Here is a 20,456-nt window from a genome sequence, read left to right as displayed (position 1 = left end):
AAAGTTTGAGGTGGAGGGGGTGCAAATCGAAAATTTGAGGGGGGGGGGTGCAAATCGAAAATTTGAAAGTTTGTCCCCGGGAAGGGTCACTACGCCTCTGGTGGGGGGGGGGGGGGGGGTGACACCACTTAGTGCCGCACCGGGTGACACCCGACCTCGCTACGCCACTGTGTTCAAACAATGTGTTTGTTTAAATTGTTTCTGTAGACGATGGGAGAGAACTGTCATTAGCATCAGCCTCTCCACTCCCCACTATAATTTCCTTCAGAGTTTGATGCACAGTGGGAATGGCGATACAACCTCCCGCAATATCCTAGCGTGAATATAGGCGCTCCACTGGAGCCTGGACAAGTACTTGTTGTGTACCAGTACTTAGTCCAGACATGGCTATCAACCCTCTCTTGTTTGCGTGTCCATTGTCCTACAGAGATCTGTTTAGGACACCCATGAGGATGTGACACTATAACGGTCAACTTGTCCACGTTAACAAATCTCCTGTATTTGTCGCTTATTTTTTCACAAAGATCATACAAGCACCGACACATCTTGTCCAGTTCATCAACCAAATCTAAGTCGCATGTCACATAACTCAACACACTCCTGTCTCTCTCAATATCTGCCCCACCCATCTCCCAGCCATCAAGATCGACACCTTGACTGCTATTGTCATCAAAACATAAAACACACCTGGTCTGTCTCGCCTCACTGGCATCAAACACCACATGAGTGGATGTCAAGACACGAACTTCCCCCCACACTTTACTGGGTGTGGCAGAGACTTGACACTTAACACAACGACAAGTTTGGTCACTCTCTGTATACTTGTCGGCCCAACAAATCCTCCCTGTCCCTAACCTCATCACGTGACTTCCTCTGTCATTATAACATGGATATGGATCATGAGTGCCTGGGTAAAACTCTGGTAACTCTCTAGACTGGTGAAACTTGTCTTTACCTGGACAGTTAAGGCTGCCATTGTTTTGATTGTCTTAGACATGAGGTCGTCGTCATGGTAACGTGAGGGAAGACAATTAGTGTTGAAATCTTCAAGAGGTATAAAACCTATATGACCTGGATTCTTCTTACAGTCTGCCATTCGTTTGTGTAGATCAGCTTCTTCATAGCACATCTCGGCTTCATGATTTCCTACAAAAATTAAAAAAAGAAACGATTACAATACCCTACATCTAATACGGTGTAATAAGATCAACTACATGTTTACACTAGGACGGATTAAAAACTGTTTAGAATAGAGTTAAATTATGTTTGTCATATCTCAACTGGATGAAAGACACATGTTAGGTTAGTTTTGAAAAATGTATGTGGACTCCTAGAGAATGATGCACCTTAAAACCACAATCATTTTTTACAAGTATATTAAAACAATAATTTCTTATAGTCGGCTATAATATATTGGTTATAAAACATTTATATTCCACCAGTACTAACATGTTTTAGTTATTGAGGAACGGGCAACAACATATTTGATTCGCAATGTCATATTAGCTTTTAAACTTAATCCCCAAAATATGTGTTCACATCAATGATTTAATGTTTATATGGCTCTACCTTCATGTACGTTTTGTGAGTCCAGTTTTCCTTCTCTCCCTTTGATTGAGGTTTCCATGGTTGGTTTCTGTAGCTAAAGGCAAAAATCGTTAACATACAACATTATGTAAGGATTTCATAATTAAGGTAATGAAAAATGGCAAAATTAAAACTTAACAATATCTTTAGAAGAATTAACTTTACGCCAGTATAATTGTGTGCCAATTTTTTATGTTTAAAAAAAAACTTTTTTTTTTTACTGATGAATCAAAGCTCTACGGATTACACCCAGTCCCTTGGATCAATCAGGGGCAACATCTGACTCTTCTCAACTTAAGGCCCAGTCTTTGTGATTGGATTTTCAATATGAAGACTGTGGAGCTATATATAAGACTGGGTAGGTATAGCAACAATGCCTATACATGTTTTATGATAATTTAAATCACATATATTGCTTATCATTAACCCATTTCCTGTAAAAAAAAATTGCTAACTATTTCGTACAAAAAACATTTTTCTTTTATTTAGAAATGGTTAGATTCGACTATTGTATTTGTGTGTTTGTTTAAAATTGTTTGATTTTTCAAAAGTTGCAGCGCCGACTTAACTAGACTTATCAAAGTTGGGGGAAAAATTTAACACGCGCACATATAAGTGTAAGATCTTCTTGAATATTTATTACGAGAAAAATGGCCCGTTGAGGAAGGATACACCGGGCGCTAGGTTGATAGTGCTGTCTCTTTTCTCTAAACTAAAACCAACCCATCCCCCACACACACCACCCCCACCCCACCCACCCCCACCCACCCCACACACCACCCCCCCAACCGCACCCCCCACCCCCACCCCAAACTAAAACCAACCCACCCCCCCACACACACCACCCCCCACCCCCACCCCTCCCACCCCCACCCACCCCACCCCCCCCCCCTCCCCCAACCCCCTACCCCCCACCCCCCACTCCCAAAAAAATCATGTCTACCGTCCCATTCAACGAAATATAATTATATACTTTTTCCAGTGTCCGCCCCCCTTCCCGAAAATTCTACCCCCGCCCCCGAAAATTTCAATTACCCCCACCCCTCTCCGGGGAGGAAAAAGTCTGAAAGAAACACTGTTGTCGCGCTTAGCCACTACCCGAAGAATTGCATTAAAGAAATTGCAAGAAAACCACTTTTTAGATTAGACACATTAATTAGGCGGTAATTTTATTATAGAGTATCGATGAAGAAATTTCTTTTGAGCTGGGGAGGGGGGTGGGGGGGGGGGGGGTTCAGACGTTCTTACGCGTGGGGTGGGGCTTCGGCCCTACCCGAAGAATTGTATGCAAGAAACTCTTCACGCAAACCATTTAGATTAGACAACATTTCCTTTTTATTTAATGTTTACGCGATAATCAATGACGTCATTATATTACTGTGTGCACTTTCCGCCTTGAGATTATTTTCAACTCCATGCTAAATGTGTCGACGTCATACTTCGTTTTTCGAAATACTATGCATGTTTTTAAATTGCTTGTGTTTTCTCTAGAGCGTTCTTGTCAGACAGAGCGTTCTTGTCAGACAGACAGCGAAACTATTATTATAGATTGCAAAATACATTAGAAACTTGTAGCTGTACCATATTTCTATGTAATGAAAAATAACAATTTAAAAACTATTTCCAGAGGCGTAGCGAGGGGGGGGGGGTGAGGACCGCACCGGGTGACACCATTTAGGGGGGTGACACCAAGGCAAAAAAAAGTAAAATATAGAGAAAAGCTTGAAGGGGGGGGGGGTGCAAATCAAAAGTTTGAGGGGGGGTTGCAAATCGAAAATTTGAAAGTTTGTCCCCGGGAAGGGTCGTTACGTCTCTGGGGGGGGGGGGGGGGGTGACACCATTAAATGCCGCGAAAGAATAGGAATCTTTGTTAATTGTTGACTTTGGGGTGTTACCTAATATTTGGAGATATTTAATTAAAACATTGAACTATATATTAGATATATATTAATGTATAAAACATAAACACAATTTTTTGGACAAATTTACATATTTTATTTCTCATGAGTCATGATTAGAACTGTTTTATTCAATGTCATTGAATGTACTTATTTTGTATTTATGTGAATTCTACAGTCACATACATTTGATTTATAACAAACGAGATTAAAAATAAAGGTCACGATTTAGGTGAAAACTATATTATTGGGTTTTGTTAACATATAATATGGATATAATGTTCAACATTCTTTATATATTGGAGCTCAAGTTACATATAGGGATGAATGGGAATTAGATTTGTACTGTTGTCATACCCTAATGACAATCCTTTTCAAAACTTCCCCCTATCAGATTTACTTTGCTAACATTTACGAGACTTTTTTAAGGAGATTGCTGGTGCTTGATCTAGAGCTGTTCAGATAGTGAGGTGCCTACATGGATGAGAGTCAGGGAACCCAATACAGAAAAGCAGAGATGGACCCGGACCTAGAGATGTGATGTGAGATGACTGCGCAGACGCCTGTGAATTTAATACACGGGTCATATAACAAATAACGAGGTTCGTGATATGTTCAATAACATGATCGGTTGTTTTAAAGATTTGCTTTACATGGTCAGGACAAAAACAGATGGTATGGGCACCTGACTTGGTACTGCAGCTTTTCGAGGACAGTCTTGCAAGTTCGAGTGAGAGGGGGGGGGGTGTGAAAGCGAGTGTAATAAAGGAGTAGATGTCTACATGACGTCTGAGACTGGACCTGATCGTCTTTCGCAGACTCACTGAGCGCATCAGAGCATCCGGTTATTGGCAAGACATTGGGGAAATGGCAACCATGATATCCCAACAACCGTCCGCGACAAATCATTACGTAATGTAATGATCTTTGTGATAATCTATGACAACACGAAATGGGAAAGTAAAACTTTATTTATGGATGCCCTACACATATGTTTTTCCTGATGTAATTTTGTATATAAGCAATACTATATCGTTGTTTTTAAATAAATCTAGAGATTTAGAAGGCGAACAAAATACAACTTATTAAAATACACGATGTTAATTAAATAATCCAAACACTGAAATAGTAATGTTTTAAATTGTCAAGATGAAATATTTACATTCTGTATAAATTCCATTATAGTATTTATGTTAAACGTAAAACGCCCTTGTATTTTACTAATACTTACTTTGCAATTCAATAAAAACAATGAACATATAAATCTAAATGTTGAACGTATCACAGAAAGCTTGGTTTACACAATGTCTGTTGGTGGTCTAGTCAAGGTTTTATATAGACGAGGCTAACATTTATACGACTTTTGACGATCGGGGAAAAACCGTTCCTGTCTTTAATTATATGTGGTTGTTGACGTCAGCAAACACCCTGAGACAAAAAATGGCTTCGTTGTTGGTCATCGTATAGAGTTAAAAGGTGGAATCGGCAAAGAATTTGATGTCAATTTAATATGTGGTGGATGGTGAAAATAAGGTTATTACATGTGATATATTGTACATGTGTCATTGAGAAAAAGTAGGTAAACGTTTATTGCTAATAGAACAGCTATAAAACTTGCTTTTAATTGATCAGGAGAGCTGATTTTTTTTTTCTGTAGCGTTAACCCGTATTTCGTTTGTTAGCGGTTCGCCAAGTAAGGCAATCAAGAACATTTTTTCTAACCCGCAATTCTCGAATTGTGTTCCTAGGGGGTTTGAAACCAGAGTTTCTTCCAGGCATCTCTTCGGGGGGGGGGGGGGGGGCAGAGTCGTTTACATTCCATTTGGTACAACGTTTGTACCCCATACCAGAGAGAAAACCCTCGAAAAATTACATTATGTTACTGATGTAGTTTTTTCTCTTTAAAATCCTTACATAACTCAACGAATGGAGATTCAAACTGATCATGACTTATTGATTCAGTACTAAATTTGTATCTCACCTTTTTCTTTATGTTTAGTATATTAAGGTCAAGGTTGTTCCTGAATTGTGAACAAAAGCTTTGACGTCAACCAAACAGGAACATAATTTGTTGGTTGGCTAACATCCAAATACTATTTTTAAATAAACACGCCTGTCAAACTATTTTCTCAATCTATTTAATTTAAAATTAATGCTGACTAGCTCGAAAACAAGATCTTAAATAATGTATTTCATTTAAAATGCTCCTACAAAATGCGCATATCGTTTTGAAATTAAGTATTTTAACAGGGCGTTTATCCTATGGTATGTGTTATTATATACTTAAAAATATAGTTAGATAGATAAGTGCCCATGATTTTCTTGTCGTATTTCTCGAGATGCGATGTGCTGGTGTGTTTGCGAATGTAATACTTAATTACAAATTTATTGACATTAAATTTATTATTGTCATTTTATCATCATCATCTTATCCCAGTCGTGCCCAAGTTCATCTGCATTAAAGACCTAGGCATATGAAAAATAGTGTGTTCAGCACTAAGCAAAGCCGTCTTTCTTTTCTCTAACATGAGGTAGGTACCCAACAGAGCTGGGTGGACTCAGGGACATTCTACTGACTTGAACGAGGAAGCGAACTCGAGACTCTCGGTTTAGCATTCTATCTCACTAACGCTATGCAGTATTGTTTTAATTTTATTTTGTATCTTTTTAAAAGTCACTATTCCATGATCTCTATGGGAAATATTTAAGATCATTATTGTAAATAAGATTAAAGTTCATTATTAACTAATAGTATTGCTTAAAAAAAAACGAAACTCTTAAAAGAATTCCAATAAAGTATGTAGATTGCATCGAAATAATAAATAATAACTTTTTTCGGGGGGCAGAGACCCCCCCCCCCCTCGAAGAGATGCCTGGAAGAAACTGCTCCATTCTAGTGCCTCTGATAAAAATTAAATCCTTAAGCCGTTAAGCAGACGGTTTTATATATAAAGCATCTAGTCGATCTGAACGTATTCAGAATTGCATACGTACATTATAGAATTGTTGGACTAATCCACAAACAAACGGAACGAATTATTTTTCATATGCGACCGAAGCACTGACAGCAGATTTTGAAACTAGCCTTTCACTACTATACACACATTAGACAGCTTCAAGTGCTTAGCGTATCTCTTTGCATTAACTATATAAACTATGCGTAGACATTTGACAGTCTAAATAGATGGTGGGATAATATAAACGCTATCAAGTACCACATAAAAAAGTCAACATAATTATATCCTTATATAAAGGTCAATAAAGCAGAGAATGGAAGACTGACTACAGAGGACTTAATTGTACGGTTTGGTATATGGCGAGGTTGTCTACTTTCATCTTTCTTGATCCATTCATTGAATTATGAAGATGTCAACAGAGAATAAGCGAAACGTTATACAGTGGACACTCTGGGCTAAGGTTAAGATCTAAGATCCAAGCAATGTGGGGACATTGCTTACATTTAAGGAAAAAGAATTCTTATAGTCAGAAATAGGCATCTAGTTTCTAGCGCAAACTAAAGAGAAAAATACAGAAGTGAGGTGAAACGTTGAAATCAATCAAATTCTAGTCAACAGGCACAAGTCATGTATTATAGGTTATTTAGTATATTATATTTTACTTTATTTTAGTCTTCACTAAGCATACACAACACGTGTGATGCATTCACTAGCACAACTTTTCATGAATTTAAATTGCGTTAAATCCGTTTGAAATTTTAAACAAAAGTTGAACTCATTATATATTTTAAGCAATATTTCTGATCATTTGTAATACATGGGGCGTAACCGTTCTTAACTTAATCTGTCTATAGGTTGGTAAAATTTCGTTTTATATTACGCTACAAGAACTAGTAAAATAAAATATATTTTAACTTTTGTGTCTTATTACAATTTGTTTATAAAAACGAAGCGTTATATTTAAAAATTCTGCATGGTCTAGTTCAAAGATTATTTTTTAAATTTAAATTTTATTTAATATGTATGATTTTGATACACACCAAACATTCAATACACTGAACATTAGTGCTTATAAAAGCAGATCGATTGTATAATCGATTGGGGCGCAGTGTGAACTTGCCTTTGGTGTGCTAACAAACATTGTGTGTACTTTCCCAAACACATTCGACCAACTAGCTTGCCACACTTCACCCGTGGTTGAACTAATTGTTGAACAATCTCAATGATTCTACCTTAATGGTAGTTTATTGTTGATCTGACCTATCGCTCGTGTAGGCTCATGTATAACCTGCATGAAATCTGCGTGGTAGCACGCTCCTAAGCCGAAGGCTTGTTCTTTCTGCGCGCCTCTTTTGCCATGTAACATAAATATTTCTATATGGGCCTACTCTAAACAATTATTATTTAACATTTACTAAATTATCCAACACCTACCTGATTTGAAATGAGGTATAAGAAAGGAGCTGCCTTTATAAATAAAGTTTGTAAAATAAACAATTTATTGTTCAATTCTTTTATTTAAGAAAGCATATTTGCTTATGTATTCATTCTTTAAGTGCATAGAACACATTACTGTAATGCAGGGGCGGAACTACAGTGCCGCCAGACCCCGCAATACGGGGGGGGGGGGGGCAGGACGTTTAGGGGCCCAAAGCCGACCGTAATCAATTTTTCTTAGAGTTAAAAAAATAATTTTCTTGTTAAAAAACAAACAGATAAACTACAGTAGTGATGTTCTACAGTAGCTAACACACGCTGTTTCGTATAGGTCATAGGAAAACAAATATATAGGCTACATGAGTTGTAATGTGAAAGATAGGCAAACGTTCAAACCACTTCCATGACTTATTTCCCTTTTTTAAATAGTCAATTATGTGTGTTCTTAAGAAACTTTTAATAGATTTGCACTAAACAAATTAATAAGCAATTACTTTTCTTAATAATAATTTTTAAAAAATACATAATAAAGAATGACATAGTATAAAAAGGAAATGTATTAAAAACTAATAATATAAATTAAAAAAACATAAAAATAAACATAAGGCGAAAAACAATTACGAATACAAAGTTTTCATGCTTCATATTCTATTGACCGATTTGTACGTATAGAAGCATTATGTCAGCCATTAAAACAGAAAATTTCAAAACAGACTAATAGAACTCACACAAATGAAGTGTTGTTGAAACGTATTTAATTAAAAAAATAAATAAAACATTTTCAATTTTCGGACAAGCCCTTAATGAGTATTCCATGTCCGTATTTTCGTGTTTTGTTTATATATATATATATATATATATATATATATATATATATATATATATATATATATATATATATGGGGCCGAAAAATATTTTTTGCGGGGTGGCCCTTTTTTCTAGTTCCGCCACTGGGTACATTATAATTGGATATGTATCTAACTGTTTGTTTTAGTATGTAACACAAACGTTAAGATAAAGACCTAAATAAAATACATAAATTATAAAACAACATATGTATTTAACATGGTGATATGTTCGGAAATTCCAAACAATTAATTTATTTCTTATGTAATGATTTATTTTTAGCTCGGCGCTGGCAGAGTGTGTAGCCTAGCGCTACGGGTAACCCCCACCATCTGCCTACTCCCCCCACCCCACTACGTCCCCTCAATCAACGATTACCAGAACAGGAAGTGTTTCAAATTACAGCTATAGACAACGGTGTGCCTGTTGCTCTAAGTTTATTCTTTACAATTTTTAAAAACTTCTTTTTTATTTTAAAATTTTCTTCTTAAAACAATTATATAGGGTATATATATATATATATATATATATATATATATATATATATATATATATATATATATATATATATATATATATATATATATATATATATATATATATACGTGTGTATGTGTGTGTGTGTGTTTATGTGTATAAGTTTACATAATATTTTCCTTTCAACGTCTTCATTTTACAGTAATAAACTACCCCGTAGTATTCACTTGACGATTCTGGAGTAACTGATTTAAAAAAATGAAATACCTAGAAAGGCTAGCATTCTATCATTACACAATTTGGTTTTGCTAACATGAGTGACGACTGCATTGTTAGGTCAAATCATTATGACATTAATGAAGGTAACATCAATAATTCGTAATTAAATCTCACATTACCAAACATTCCAGACAGAGTTTCTTCCAGGTATCTCTTTGGGAGGGGGGGGGGGTGGAGATCGCCTCCCCCCCCCCCCCACCCAAGAAAGTCTACCGCCCCCCCCCCCCCCGAACGAAATGAAATTTATATAGAAAATATATACTTTTGACAGTGTCCGCCACCACCCCCCCTCGAAAATTGTTGTCAGCCCCCCCCCCCCCCTGAAAATTTCAAGTGCACCCCCGAAAAAAAAAAGTCTGGAAGAAACACTGATTCCAGAACATCAGATTTTGAGAAAGATGAGATACAAAAAACAAAGGTACATTATAATTGGATATGTATCTAACTGTTTGTTTTAGTATGTAACACATACGTTAAGATAAAGACCTAAATAAAATACATAAATTATAAAACAACAAACGTATTTTACATGGTGATATGTTCGGAAATTCCAAACAATTAATTTATTTCTTATGTAAGGATTTAATTTTAGCTCGGCGCTGGTAGAGTGTATAGCCTAGCGCTACAGGTAACCCCCACCCACCGCCTACTCCCCCACCCCACTACGTCCCCTCAATCAACGATCACCAGAACAAGCAGTGTGCTTTTTTTCTGTTTGCGCTTGTTTCGGTTTGCGCTTTTTTCGGTTTGCGCTTTTTTCCATTGCGCTTCTTTCTGGGAACCCTGTCCGAGACTTGTTTAGTTAGTCCATATACACTACTAGTTAAATCTATAACCCCGTCCTTCAACATACACAATAAATTTAAAAACACTCTCCATACTCTATGCTCTCGTTATCTTTAATTAACATCGACGATCGGTCTTTTGTAGATCGTTTACTTTTTTTTTTTTTACTTCTTTTTTTTTACTGCGGTAAAAAAAATCTGATTTTTTTTTTAAATACCAATTTTCGTTAGTGGTGAGTTCGATGAAAATCTTTGCAATGTTATTAAATGATAAGAAAATAGTTCTTTCAGCACAATTCCCTAGCACGACCTAAGATGGAAACGATGAATTAAACTCATTTCCAAACAGCTTTATCGAATACACGTTTTATATTTGATAAATGTAGCATGAAATAACATTTTTTAAAACAAATTTCTGCAACTCTACCTAAATTGTGCATTGTGTGAGGGTGAAAAAAGAATAATAATTATTTTTTTTATTTTTTTTTTGTAGAACCATTTCGTGTTTTCTGTTTGTAGGTAGTTTACCTGATCAAAGATAGCTTCACCGTGGACATGTGAAATTTACATAGGCCAATATATTAAAAGTCTATAGGACGGCGTGGCCTAGCGGTAGAGCGCTGGACTGGTAACCCGAAAGAAGTGGCGTAGCGAGGTCGGGTGTCACCCGGTGCGGCACTTAATGGTGTCACCCCCCAGAGGCGTAGCGATCCTTCCCGGGGACAAACTTTCAAGTTTTCGATTTGCACCCCCCCCCCCTCAAACTTTCGATTTGCACCCCCCCCCCTCAACTTTCGATTTGTACCCCCCCCCCCCCCCCCCCCTCAAACTTTCGATTTGCACCCCCCTCAAGTTTTTCTCTATATATTTTGCTATTTTTTGCCTTGGTGTCACCCCCCTAAATGGTGTCACCCGGTGCGGTCCGCACCCCCGCCCCCCCCCCCCCCTCGCTACGCCCCTGCCCGAAAGTATCCATTTCGAATCAAGACAGGGGAACGTCCCTGAGTCCACCCAGCTCATGTTAGGGTAAGTAAAGGCAGCTCGGCAAAGTGCTGACCACATTATCCCTTCACATGCAGAGGTCAAGAAACATAACTTCATCTGCCCAATGTATTCCTCTAAAGAAAAATCTATATATCAAAGGACCAGCTCTGGTTTTTCTCTAACCAAATGCGGTATGTCCTCGATGACGAATTTCAAAATACTTTTCTTTATACATGTAGCAGTGGCGTAGCGAGGTCGGGTGTCACCCGGTGCGGCACTTAATGGTGTCACCCCCAGAGGCGTAGCGACCCTTCCCGGGGACAAACTTTCAAACTTTCGATTTGCACCCCCCCCCCCCTCAAGTTTTTCTCTATATATTGTGCTATTTTTTGCCTTGGTGTCACCCCCCTAAATGGTGTCACCCGGTGCGGTCCGCCCCCCCCGCCCCCCCCCCCCCTCGCTACGCCTCTAACATGTAGTCAGCGATTGATGTGGGATGAATGGGGGTGAATGTTGTTTGCACTTTGTACCCTGTCCCGTTCGTTCAATCCTCGTGCTGTGAGTTGTGACAGTCCGGTTTGTACCTGTTTTCTGTGAGGTTATATAAGGTGTGTGAGAACGTGAGTGATGGTGTGTGAGAACGTGTGTGATTGCCTCAGTTTAGTCCAGTTCTTCCTCAAGGTTAGTGTTCGTTAGTTCTGTACTGTTAGTATCCTAGTTTGTGTAGGTAAGTTCTGTTCTGTTAGATAGCCACTGTAATCTTAGTATGTGTACTAGCGTATGTATTTAGAATAGCCTGTTGTTGTAGATAGTGTAGATATTAACTTCTTTTATTGTTAACGAGCCGTTGTTTCATTCAGTCTTGTTTTGTAACCTGTTTGTGATTGATTCGTCTTATAAATATGTTGCGTGACGCACTGGATCACCCATAAAAGCGTGTCCGTGTTCACAACGGTACACATCCCAACAGAGTAATGTACTTGATGGCACTAACTACTAATCAGATGATCCAGGGATGTCTGTTTTATCCTGGCTTTAGATCAACCCTGTACTTTCGATTCTTCTGTTATTATTGATTGCCTGGTAGTTCGTGTGTCTCATTCACAGAGAGGGGATTTAACGAAAGGGAAGATAAGGGTTCACTCGACTCATCTCCATTCACTTTTCCTATTTATATTTCACATTTTCGTCTTATTTGTTATTGTTATATTGATCTCGGCTGCCTTCAACACAATTGTCAACATTTGTGGCCCGTTGTTTCAGAGTTGGGGGTCGGCGTGGTCGAGTCGGTAAAGCTCATGGTTGCTAAACCGAAAAGTCTTGAGTTCAAACCTTTGGGCAGATGAGGCTCGTTAGCTGGGGACAGCCACTCTTCTAGGAGAGACAACTTCAAAATCATACAACTGCTGCCTTGTAGTTTGTTCTTGGTTGGACAAAGGCTATGGAAGCAAATCCAAAAAGAAAAGCAGGCTAAAAATCGGAGTAATGACCTCAATGGCGCATAACCAGTTGACACGTATCCTTAATTGTGTTGGAGGGGGATTCCTTCCAACACAAAAATTAAGAACGAAGAAGAAGATGTTTCAAAGTTTAGCCTTTTTCCTGCAAGATTTACTTCCGTAGCCTTCGACCACACAAAAGCAATCTGCAAGGCAGATTTTCTCTCCCAAATGGGCTGCATTCCCCAAATAACGAGCCTCATCTGATTTGGGATTCGAACCTGGGCCATTTGCATCATACGCTCTCCCGCTCGATCACGCCGACTGAATCCACATTAAAATTTTTATTTTATTTTTATTTAAAAAAAAAACATATTTAGACATCAAACTTTTGCGTACATCCCGATTTTAGAACGTTCTACACTCAAACTAATGTTAACCCCGCCCTCTCCCTAACGAACCAGCTGCATTAAAATCTACCGATTTAGCCCATCTTTGTATTTTGTACCCAGTAACATTTTGTAATATAAAATGCAAAGCATTGAGAAAGATGAAAGGAAAAAAAAATTAATGATTGCCCTCGCCTGAACACTTCAACCCTGGCGCACTGAAAGCTTTAAATTATGTTCTTTTATTTTATTACAACCAAGCTAATTATCGGCCTAAACAGATTCTTTGACTGGTCATAATTGATTATTTGGATGCCTTTAGAGGCGGTTTAAACAAGATCGAATGACCTTGACACATTTTACTGAAAGTTGAGATTCCCAATACCAAATGGCGGTTTAACAAAATCGAATGACTTTGATAGAGTTACTAAAAGTTGGGATCCCAATACCAAATAAGACCGGTTTTATTAAATTGCCAGCGATTCTTTTTTATATAGATTTAAAATACCGATTTTTACAATTAGCGTTTCTTTCAGACATTTTTCTCCGGAAGTGGGGGAGGGGAGGGGGCTTAAATTTCCGGATGGGGAACGTACCCTGTTTATAAACTTTCTATGTACATTTAAAAAAAAAAAATCATCGGGGGGGGGGGGGGGGGAATTAGGGTCACTGCCTCCTCCCACCTCCCCAGCGAAGAGATGATTGAAAAAAACACCGTTCACAATTATCTTGATTATAACTCACCCCTGTCTTTGTTTTAGCACACTTATTTCAAAACAAATATCAACCGAACTGTATTATTATGTTCCAACAACAAATGTATTTCTCTCTTAACTGTTTCTGGACACATTTTCAGTGTGAAAGCATTAGAGAAAACCACAGTCAAGGATATAGAACACGAATTTTGTTTGTGTATGTGAGTGTGAGATTATTTTTACCCCTCCCCCCTTCCTCCCCCAATCTTCAGCCTACTGCCTACCAGAGACGTAGCGAGGGGGGGGGGGGGGGGGCGGGGCGCACCGGGTGACACCATTTAGGGGGTTAACACCAAGGAAAAAATAGTAAATTATATAGAGAAAAATTTGAGGGGGGGGAGGTGTAAATCGAAAGTTTTAGGGGGAGGGGGTGCAAATCGAAAATTGAAAGTTTGTCCCCGGGAAGAGTCGCTACGCCTCTGGGGGGGGGGGTGACACCATTAAGTGCCGCACCGGGTATCACCCGACCTCGCTACGCCACTGCTGCATACTCCACCATTGACTGCCACGAAAAGTATATCAAAGGAAGAAAAATCTATTTCTTGAGCCCAGTGCAACGAAGCTATCTCAAAGGTTAAAAAATATTTCTTCAACACAGTTCTACAAAACTACTTCAAAGGAACGAAAATCTATTTACGGTGCTACAAAGTATCTAATACGAAGTTAACTTATTTTTGTTTCACGAAATGTCTGACTGTGAACTACTGCTTGACCGCTTATCTTTGACTTTGAGACAATACTGATTGTCACCCCCATAACGGTTTGATGATCAATAAACAGTTAAGACAATGATTGCTGACTCTTAAATAGTTATATGATTGTCACCCTATACACTATGAGTATCACCCCATAACATCCACCGCCCCTACCCCGGGATAAATAGACTAAACATACGGAGTGGCCCAACGGTAGAGAGTTAGACTGCTAGCCCGTAAGGCTCGATTTCGAATCCGGTTTCAAGTCAGTAGACCGTCCCTGAGTCCACCCAACTCTGATTGGTACCTAACTCACGTTAGGGAGTTAAGGCGGCTGGGAATAGTGCTGACCACACTATCTCTTCATATGCCCAGGTCACAGAAACAAGTGAACTCTACTTCACTTGCCCCGTCAAGTTTGAAAGGGAACTTTACTTACCTATCTATCTATATATATAATTCTCTTCTTGGATACCCTAGAAAACACCAAGCTATACGCGCGCCTAGCAGTCCCCTCTCTTCCTCTCCAAGCATATCGCTAGCATCCCAACCCCCACATGGTCTGGTGAGCTGTGGTTCACGCTAAATGTTTACAATCGTAGAGCCGGGTTTAGTGACGGATTTTAGGGGCAGATAATTTAGTTTGAAATTTAGAGGAGGCTGCTTTCACGGGGGGGGGGGGTGTAAGGAAGGGGTCGGGGGAAAGGAGGGTGGGGGTTATCGTCCTTAACGACCTACTGATAGTGTTTTAAAGCAAATATTTTCACTGGCAGCATTGGTTCTGTTGAATTATGAATTACTGAAAAGTAGAAAATAAAACAACTAAATAGCGGCGTATGATACGCCGCGGGTCGACTCGTATAAAATAAATACAGTAAGTCAGTCTGTGTTTCGGCGGATGTCAAGACACACCCCCGACGCGTATGATTCACGATCGGATTTCGACAGTGTGGACAATAGAACGATTGATAAGGGTGAATAAAACTGGCGGGGTTCGGTACCTCCCACAAGTTTATCCAATGTCTGCTACCCCCCATCTAAGTTCCAAGAGCCCCCCCCCCTCCCTATATGGTAGAAACATATATGAAAAACACCACGCATTTGCGTGTATAGTTTTCGCGTGATCTCGTTCTTAAACATAGTTGAAAATTTTATCAGTGGGAAACCAAAATGACGTAGGCAGAGAACACTCAAAAGTTACGTAATTTAAATCCCGTTGGCAAAAAAAAAAAAAAAAAAAAAAAATGCCCCCCCCCCCCTCAACTAAACTGAATGACGGGCTACGTAATTACTCCACATAGTAGATCAGCCCCAATGAAATGGTCATTCATTATTCCCCACCCACCCCCTTCCCACCATCCCCCTCCCCTTTCTTCTCTAAACTACCGGCAAGTTGAAAGTACTAGAGTGATTGGCTGTTGAATAATTCAGCCCCCAATCACTGCCTGCTGCCACATGTAATCTGCCATCATGGTCTAGCTGCCCAGCCAGTTGATTTTGTCCGGTGATGTTTACAAGGGCGGGGCGGAAAGTGGAGGAGGGAGGGGGAGCCACAATTGATTCCTGCTCGATGTTTTTTTTTTAATTGTTTTTTTTATAAAGACTGTCCGGTACAATTGGCTTAGCCGTACCCTACTTGTGATCTTGTTATTTATATCGCATGTTCTTGCTTGAACCCTTTAAAAAATCCAATTTTGAACATAACACTCAATCTAACCTAAACCTTAGTACAAGAAGGTCACAGTTAGACCCAATTTTGAACATAACACTAAATATAATCACAGTGGCGTAGCCAGGAATTGGTCATGGGAGGGGTTCAAATATTGTTCCATATGTATCAAATCATACACACACACACACACACACACATATATATATATATATATATATATATATATATATATATATATATATATATATATATATATATATATATATATATATATATATATATATATATATATATATATATATATATATATATAGGGGTGTGAGTCCATTGGAGGGGTTATAACCCCCCCCCAACCCCCTCCCCCCCCCCCTTGCCTGCGCCACTGTAAAATCATAGCCTTACCACAAGAAGTTTTAATCCAGTATGCAACATTTTATTTTTTAAAATTGAAAACCATGCTATCTTATAACTTTCCTATGCTGGAGTAGCGTATGATTGGTGCAGATATTACAGGGAGTTGGGGATTGGGAGATGTAGATAGAAGCTGATCGGGTATAAATGGTTATGAGAAGTAAACAGAGGCCGGTTATGAGGCATAAATAAAAACCGGGTATGCGATATAAATAGAAGCCGGTTTTGAGCCGTACACAGGAGCCGGTTGTAAGCCATAAATAGAAGCCGGTTATGGGCTGGAAACAGAAACTGGTTGACTACGAGGTCGGTCACAATAATATGCCAATCACTACTTAAACATAGCGTACATCGTTAACAAACAAAAAATGTATTCCCTCACTAGGTAATGTGGGATGTACCACTGTCAACTAGTGTTTGCTTTATTCCAAATTTGTAAAGGATTTTGGGTCTAGTGAAACTGTAATTTAGTAACGCTAACACTGAACTAAACACTGGAACAAAAAAATCCGTGATTTTTAAATAAAAAACATTTAAGCCACATATTTGTGGTTTTTAAAGTCAGGATCTTTCCATAAAGCCTATATGTATTAAATCAGATTAGTTCGAACAACAGCAATATTTTAAACTTCTTTTCAAACGGTTTAGCGAACATACAAAAATACTTTCAAAAAAAAAAACCTATTATATGCTTTAACTCAAAACTAGGAATTAACAAGTCTTGGACTGGGCAATTTGACATCCGGGCGACATATTTATAAACAAACACCGCATTGGACAAGAAGGATAACCCAAAGACAAAAACTTTTCTCCGGTTGTCGCCCTTGCTCACTTAACAAACGAACTGAAAACACGTTCACTATCCATTGGACACCCCCCCCCCCTCCCCACAATAAAATTGATGAAATGATGTATCTCTTTCTTTGCCTCCTATATCGCTAAATCCCCTTTCATTGGTAGATTTACAACCATTTACTTTGTAAATTCTGATTTCATTTCCCATTACCTTGTAATAGCAGGGCCGGGGGCGCAAATGGTTTAATCGGTGTTATAAAAATAGTACCTAATAATATATAACTTTTATAAAGGTATAGTGATCTATTTCGGCACCCAGGACGAACTGTCAATTTTGCACCCCCACCCCAAAACTAGGTCTATATTGGCCTATATTTATTCGCGATGGTGAAAATGCAACCCCACCTCCCTAATTTGGAAAGGTCGGGGCGCTTTTTACCAGTCACTTTGCCTTTTTAATTTGGTGTCACATAATTGATGTAGAAAACGATTAAATAAGTACGTAATTTAAAGTTCGAACATTCCAAACGGTTATCTAATTTTAATAGGGCTTGTACGTCTAGTTTTCTCTGACCTTGAATTAGAAATCTGTCCTGCTGTATGGTTTTGTAATGACGGGGTGTTCAAATTATTGTACTTGTTTGGTAAGTTTTGATGAATCGTTTAGATTTGGGAGTAACGGCGGAAGGCTGTTGCTGATATGGTTTCGTAGGTATAAAGTATCGAAGTGTTAAAGTGTCATAATGTTTTTTTCGGCTGTTTTGTAGTTGAAGGTCTAGTGAATCTGATTGGTAATAGAGAAATGAGAATACACAAGTGATGAAGTATCGTAACTTTGGAGTTCGGGAGCATTGAGTCTTGTGTAATTAAGGTATCGAATTATATTGATTGTCAAAGTGTAGTAGTAGGTCCAGTGAAATCGTTGTTGATTGGGAGTACCGTTTGTAGAGCTTGGTGAAATTAAACGAAACCGGGTCGTGGTTCTGGAGCATCAAGTCTAGTTATGTTTAAGTATCGAAGTTTGATATGTGTTGTAAATGGAGTAGATTGAGTATATCGAGTTGTCGGGGTTATGGTACGTAAGATTATTTCAATTCAGGACGGAACACACTACAAAGAAAGGTAGGCGTTCTCTAGCTGAAAAATCTTTAGTTTTTTGGGAATCTATAGTGCCACTCTTTATATATTAATAATAATATTAAATAGGATGGAATTTATAACTAACCGTAAACCTTGTTTTTTCAAATTATATTTTTTTTATGTTTAATTAATAATTCTAGCAATGTCTAAAACAGGTAGATGTACCTGTGTTTGATTTTTTGAAAGGCGTCCCTTAATTTAAGGGATCCAAAATTTTAAAATATTTCTTAATTGATGTCAAATAAGAAGATGATTGTCATCCAGATTGAATAGAAGTATGTTTTAATAAAGCTACCATTTTCAGACTTTCAAACAAAATCTACAATTAAGTATTCAATAGGTAGAATATATTATTTTTACAAGCTGTCATAGCTAATTTAAAAGTTTTGTTATAATTATTACGTTATGAAATTTAGAGCGTTTTATTGTGTTTTTCAAGCATGCCTTAGTTAAACTTGGTTAATTTAGCTATTCTTGTGACAGTTATTTCCCTTGAATAAAATTTTGGTATTTGAATTTTCAAATGGGAGATAATTCGTTGCTTAACTTAACATTCATTTCAAATTCCTGCACCTTATGTTGGCCGCATACATATAAATAGAAATTTAAGTTATTATTTGCTATTGTAAAATTATTTTGAGCTTAAGTTCTACACAAAATAGTTTGGTGGGGTTTTTTTTTAGCATTTTCAAGTTGAAAAACGAATACATCAGTAACCGTTGTAGATTGCAATACTTAATGTTAGTAGACATACAGTCTTAGTCGTAAATTAATAATCTCATTGTCTTTTCATACTTTTCACCCTCTCCTAAAGGATTCATATATAACAATTTTAGGCTTGAATCTATTATTTATAACCTTTTATTTTTTTCAAAATCAAAACAATTGTTAGATAATCACACAATATAGACATTTTACAATTATAACTAAAGACAGCCAAGCACAAAACAGGTAGGTTCTTTTTGGAACTCACCTTCGGAGGTCTGCATAGAGCCCAACACTACAAGAACTGTGTTGTTTTGTTTTGAGTGTTTTTTCCCCAGACTTTAATTCTCCCGGGAGGGGAGGGGGTGGGGGGAGCACTCAAAATTTTCTGGGGGGGGGGGGGGGGGGGGGGCAAATCGTAAAGTACAAAATAGAATTTGTGTGAAAGGGGGCGTTTTAATAAGTTTTGCCTAGGGCGCTAAATAACCTGGCGCCGGCACTGTGTTATAGAGAGTTAATTCTTAAACAGTTTGGTCCGATAAGACTGATAAGGTCTTCATAAGGTCCTACAGCTTTATTTTTATCATCATACATTTTATCATAACGTAAGAACTGTTATAAAGTAAAACATGAAACTTAAAAATAGAAATAGACAAGTGTATTTCTAATTATACATTGAATTTAGACCTGTTATAAACCTTCTGATGATAAGTGCAAAATGTTACAACTCTTGCAGCAATTTCATTTTAAACTGGCCAGTATAAATTCCATTACCCGTATTTTATTTTATTTTTTAACGTAATCATAACAAAAAAATTTGAATGAATTAAGTATATTATATAAATGAAGGCACACACTATTTAAAAATTTTTATTATATGAAATGTGTATAAATATGAACATCATTGAAATACGTGGCAAGATAAATATGGCATACAATATGGCATACAATATGAGCACAGCATCAACACCGGGGTCATTTAGATCATTCTAATTATAGATCACAAGTTCATTGAGTAGCAAAATTAACAAATAATTTAATGTTGGAGATGAAAATTTAACAATGAATTAACTTTTTTTGTAAATAGCAAATTAATTTAATTAACATAAATTACAAAAAGTTTATAACACCTTTATAACTTAAAATTATATTTAACTAGTAAAAATGTCCATTTTTGTATCTTGCTTAATTATAATTTAACAGT

At 37.7% G+C, this 20,456-nt stretch overlaps 1 protein-coding gene across 1 annotated transcript; it reads right to left on the bottom strand.

Annotated features, from left to right (window-relative positions):
- Positions 1-222: 222 nt before the first annotated feature.
- On the bottom strand, positions 223-4,770 carry LOC131943229 (uncharacterized). The gene is made up of 3 exons (XM_059303245.1): positions 4,717-4,770; positions 1,570-1,642; positions 223-1,146 (listed from the first exon to the last, which is right to left on the bottom strand). Exons 2-3 carry the CDS (start codon positions 1,625-1,627, stop codon positions 860-862), a joined length of 345 nt encoding a protein of 114 aa, XP_059159228.1. The 5' UTR covers positions 1,628-1,642; positions 4,717-4,770; the 3' UTR covers positions 223-859.
- Positions 4,771-20,456: the final 15,686 nt, after the last annotated feature.

Source organism: Physella acuta, unplaced genomic scaffold (genome assembly GCF_028476545.2).
Source record: "Physella acuta isolate Inbredline_101_S28 unplaced genomic scaffold, ASM2847654v3 ptg000448l, whole genome shotgun sequence".
NCBI classification, from domain to species: Eukaryota; Metazoa; Mollusca; class Gastropoda; family Physidae; genus Physella; species Physella acuta.
This window is presented reverse-complemented; position numbering and strand designations above follow the sequence as displayed.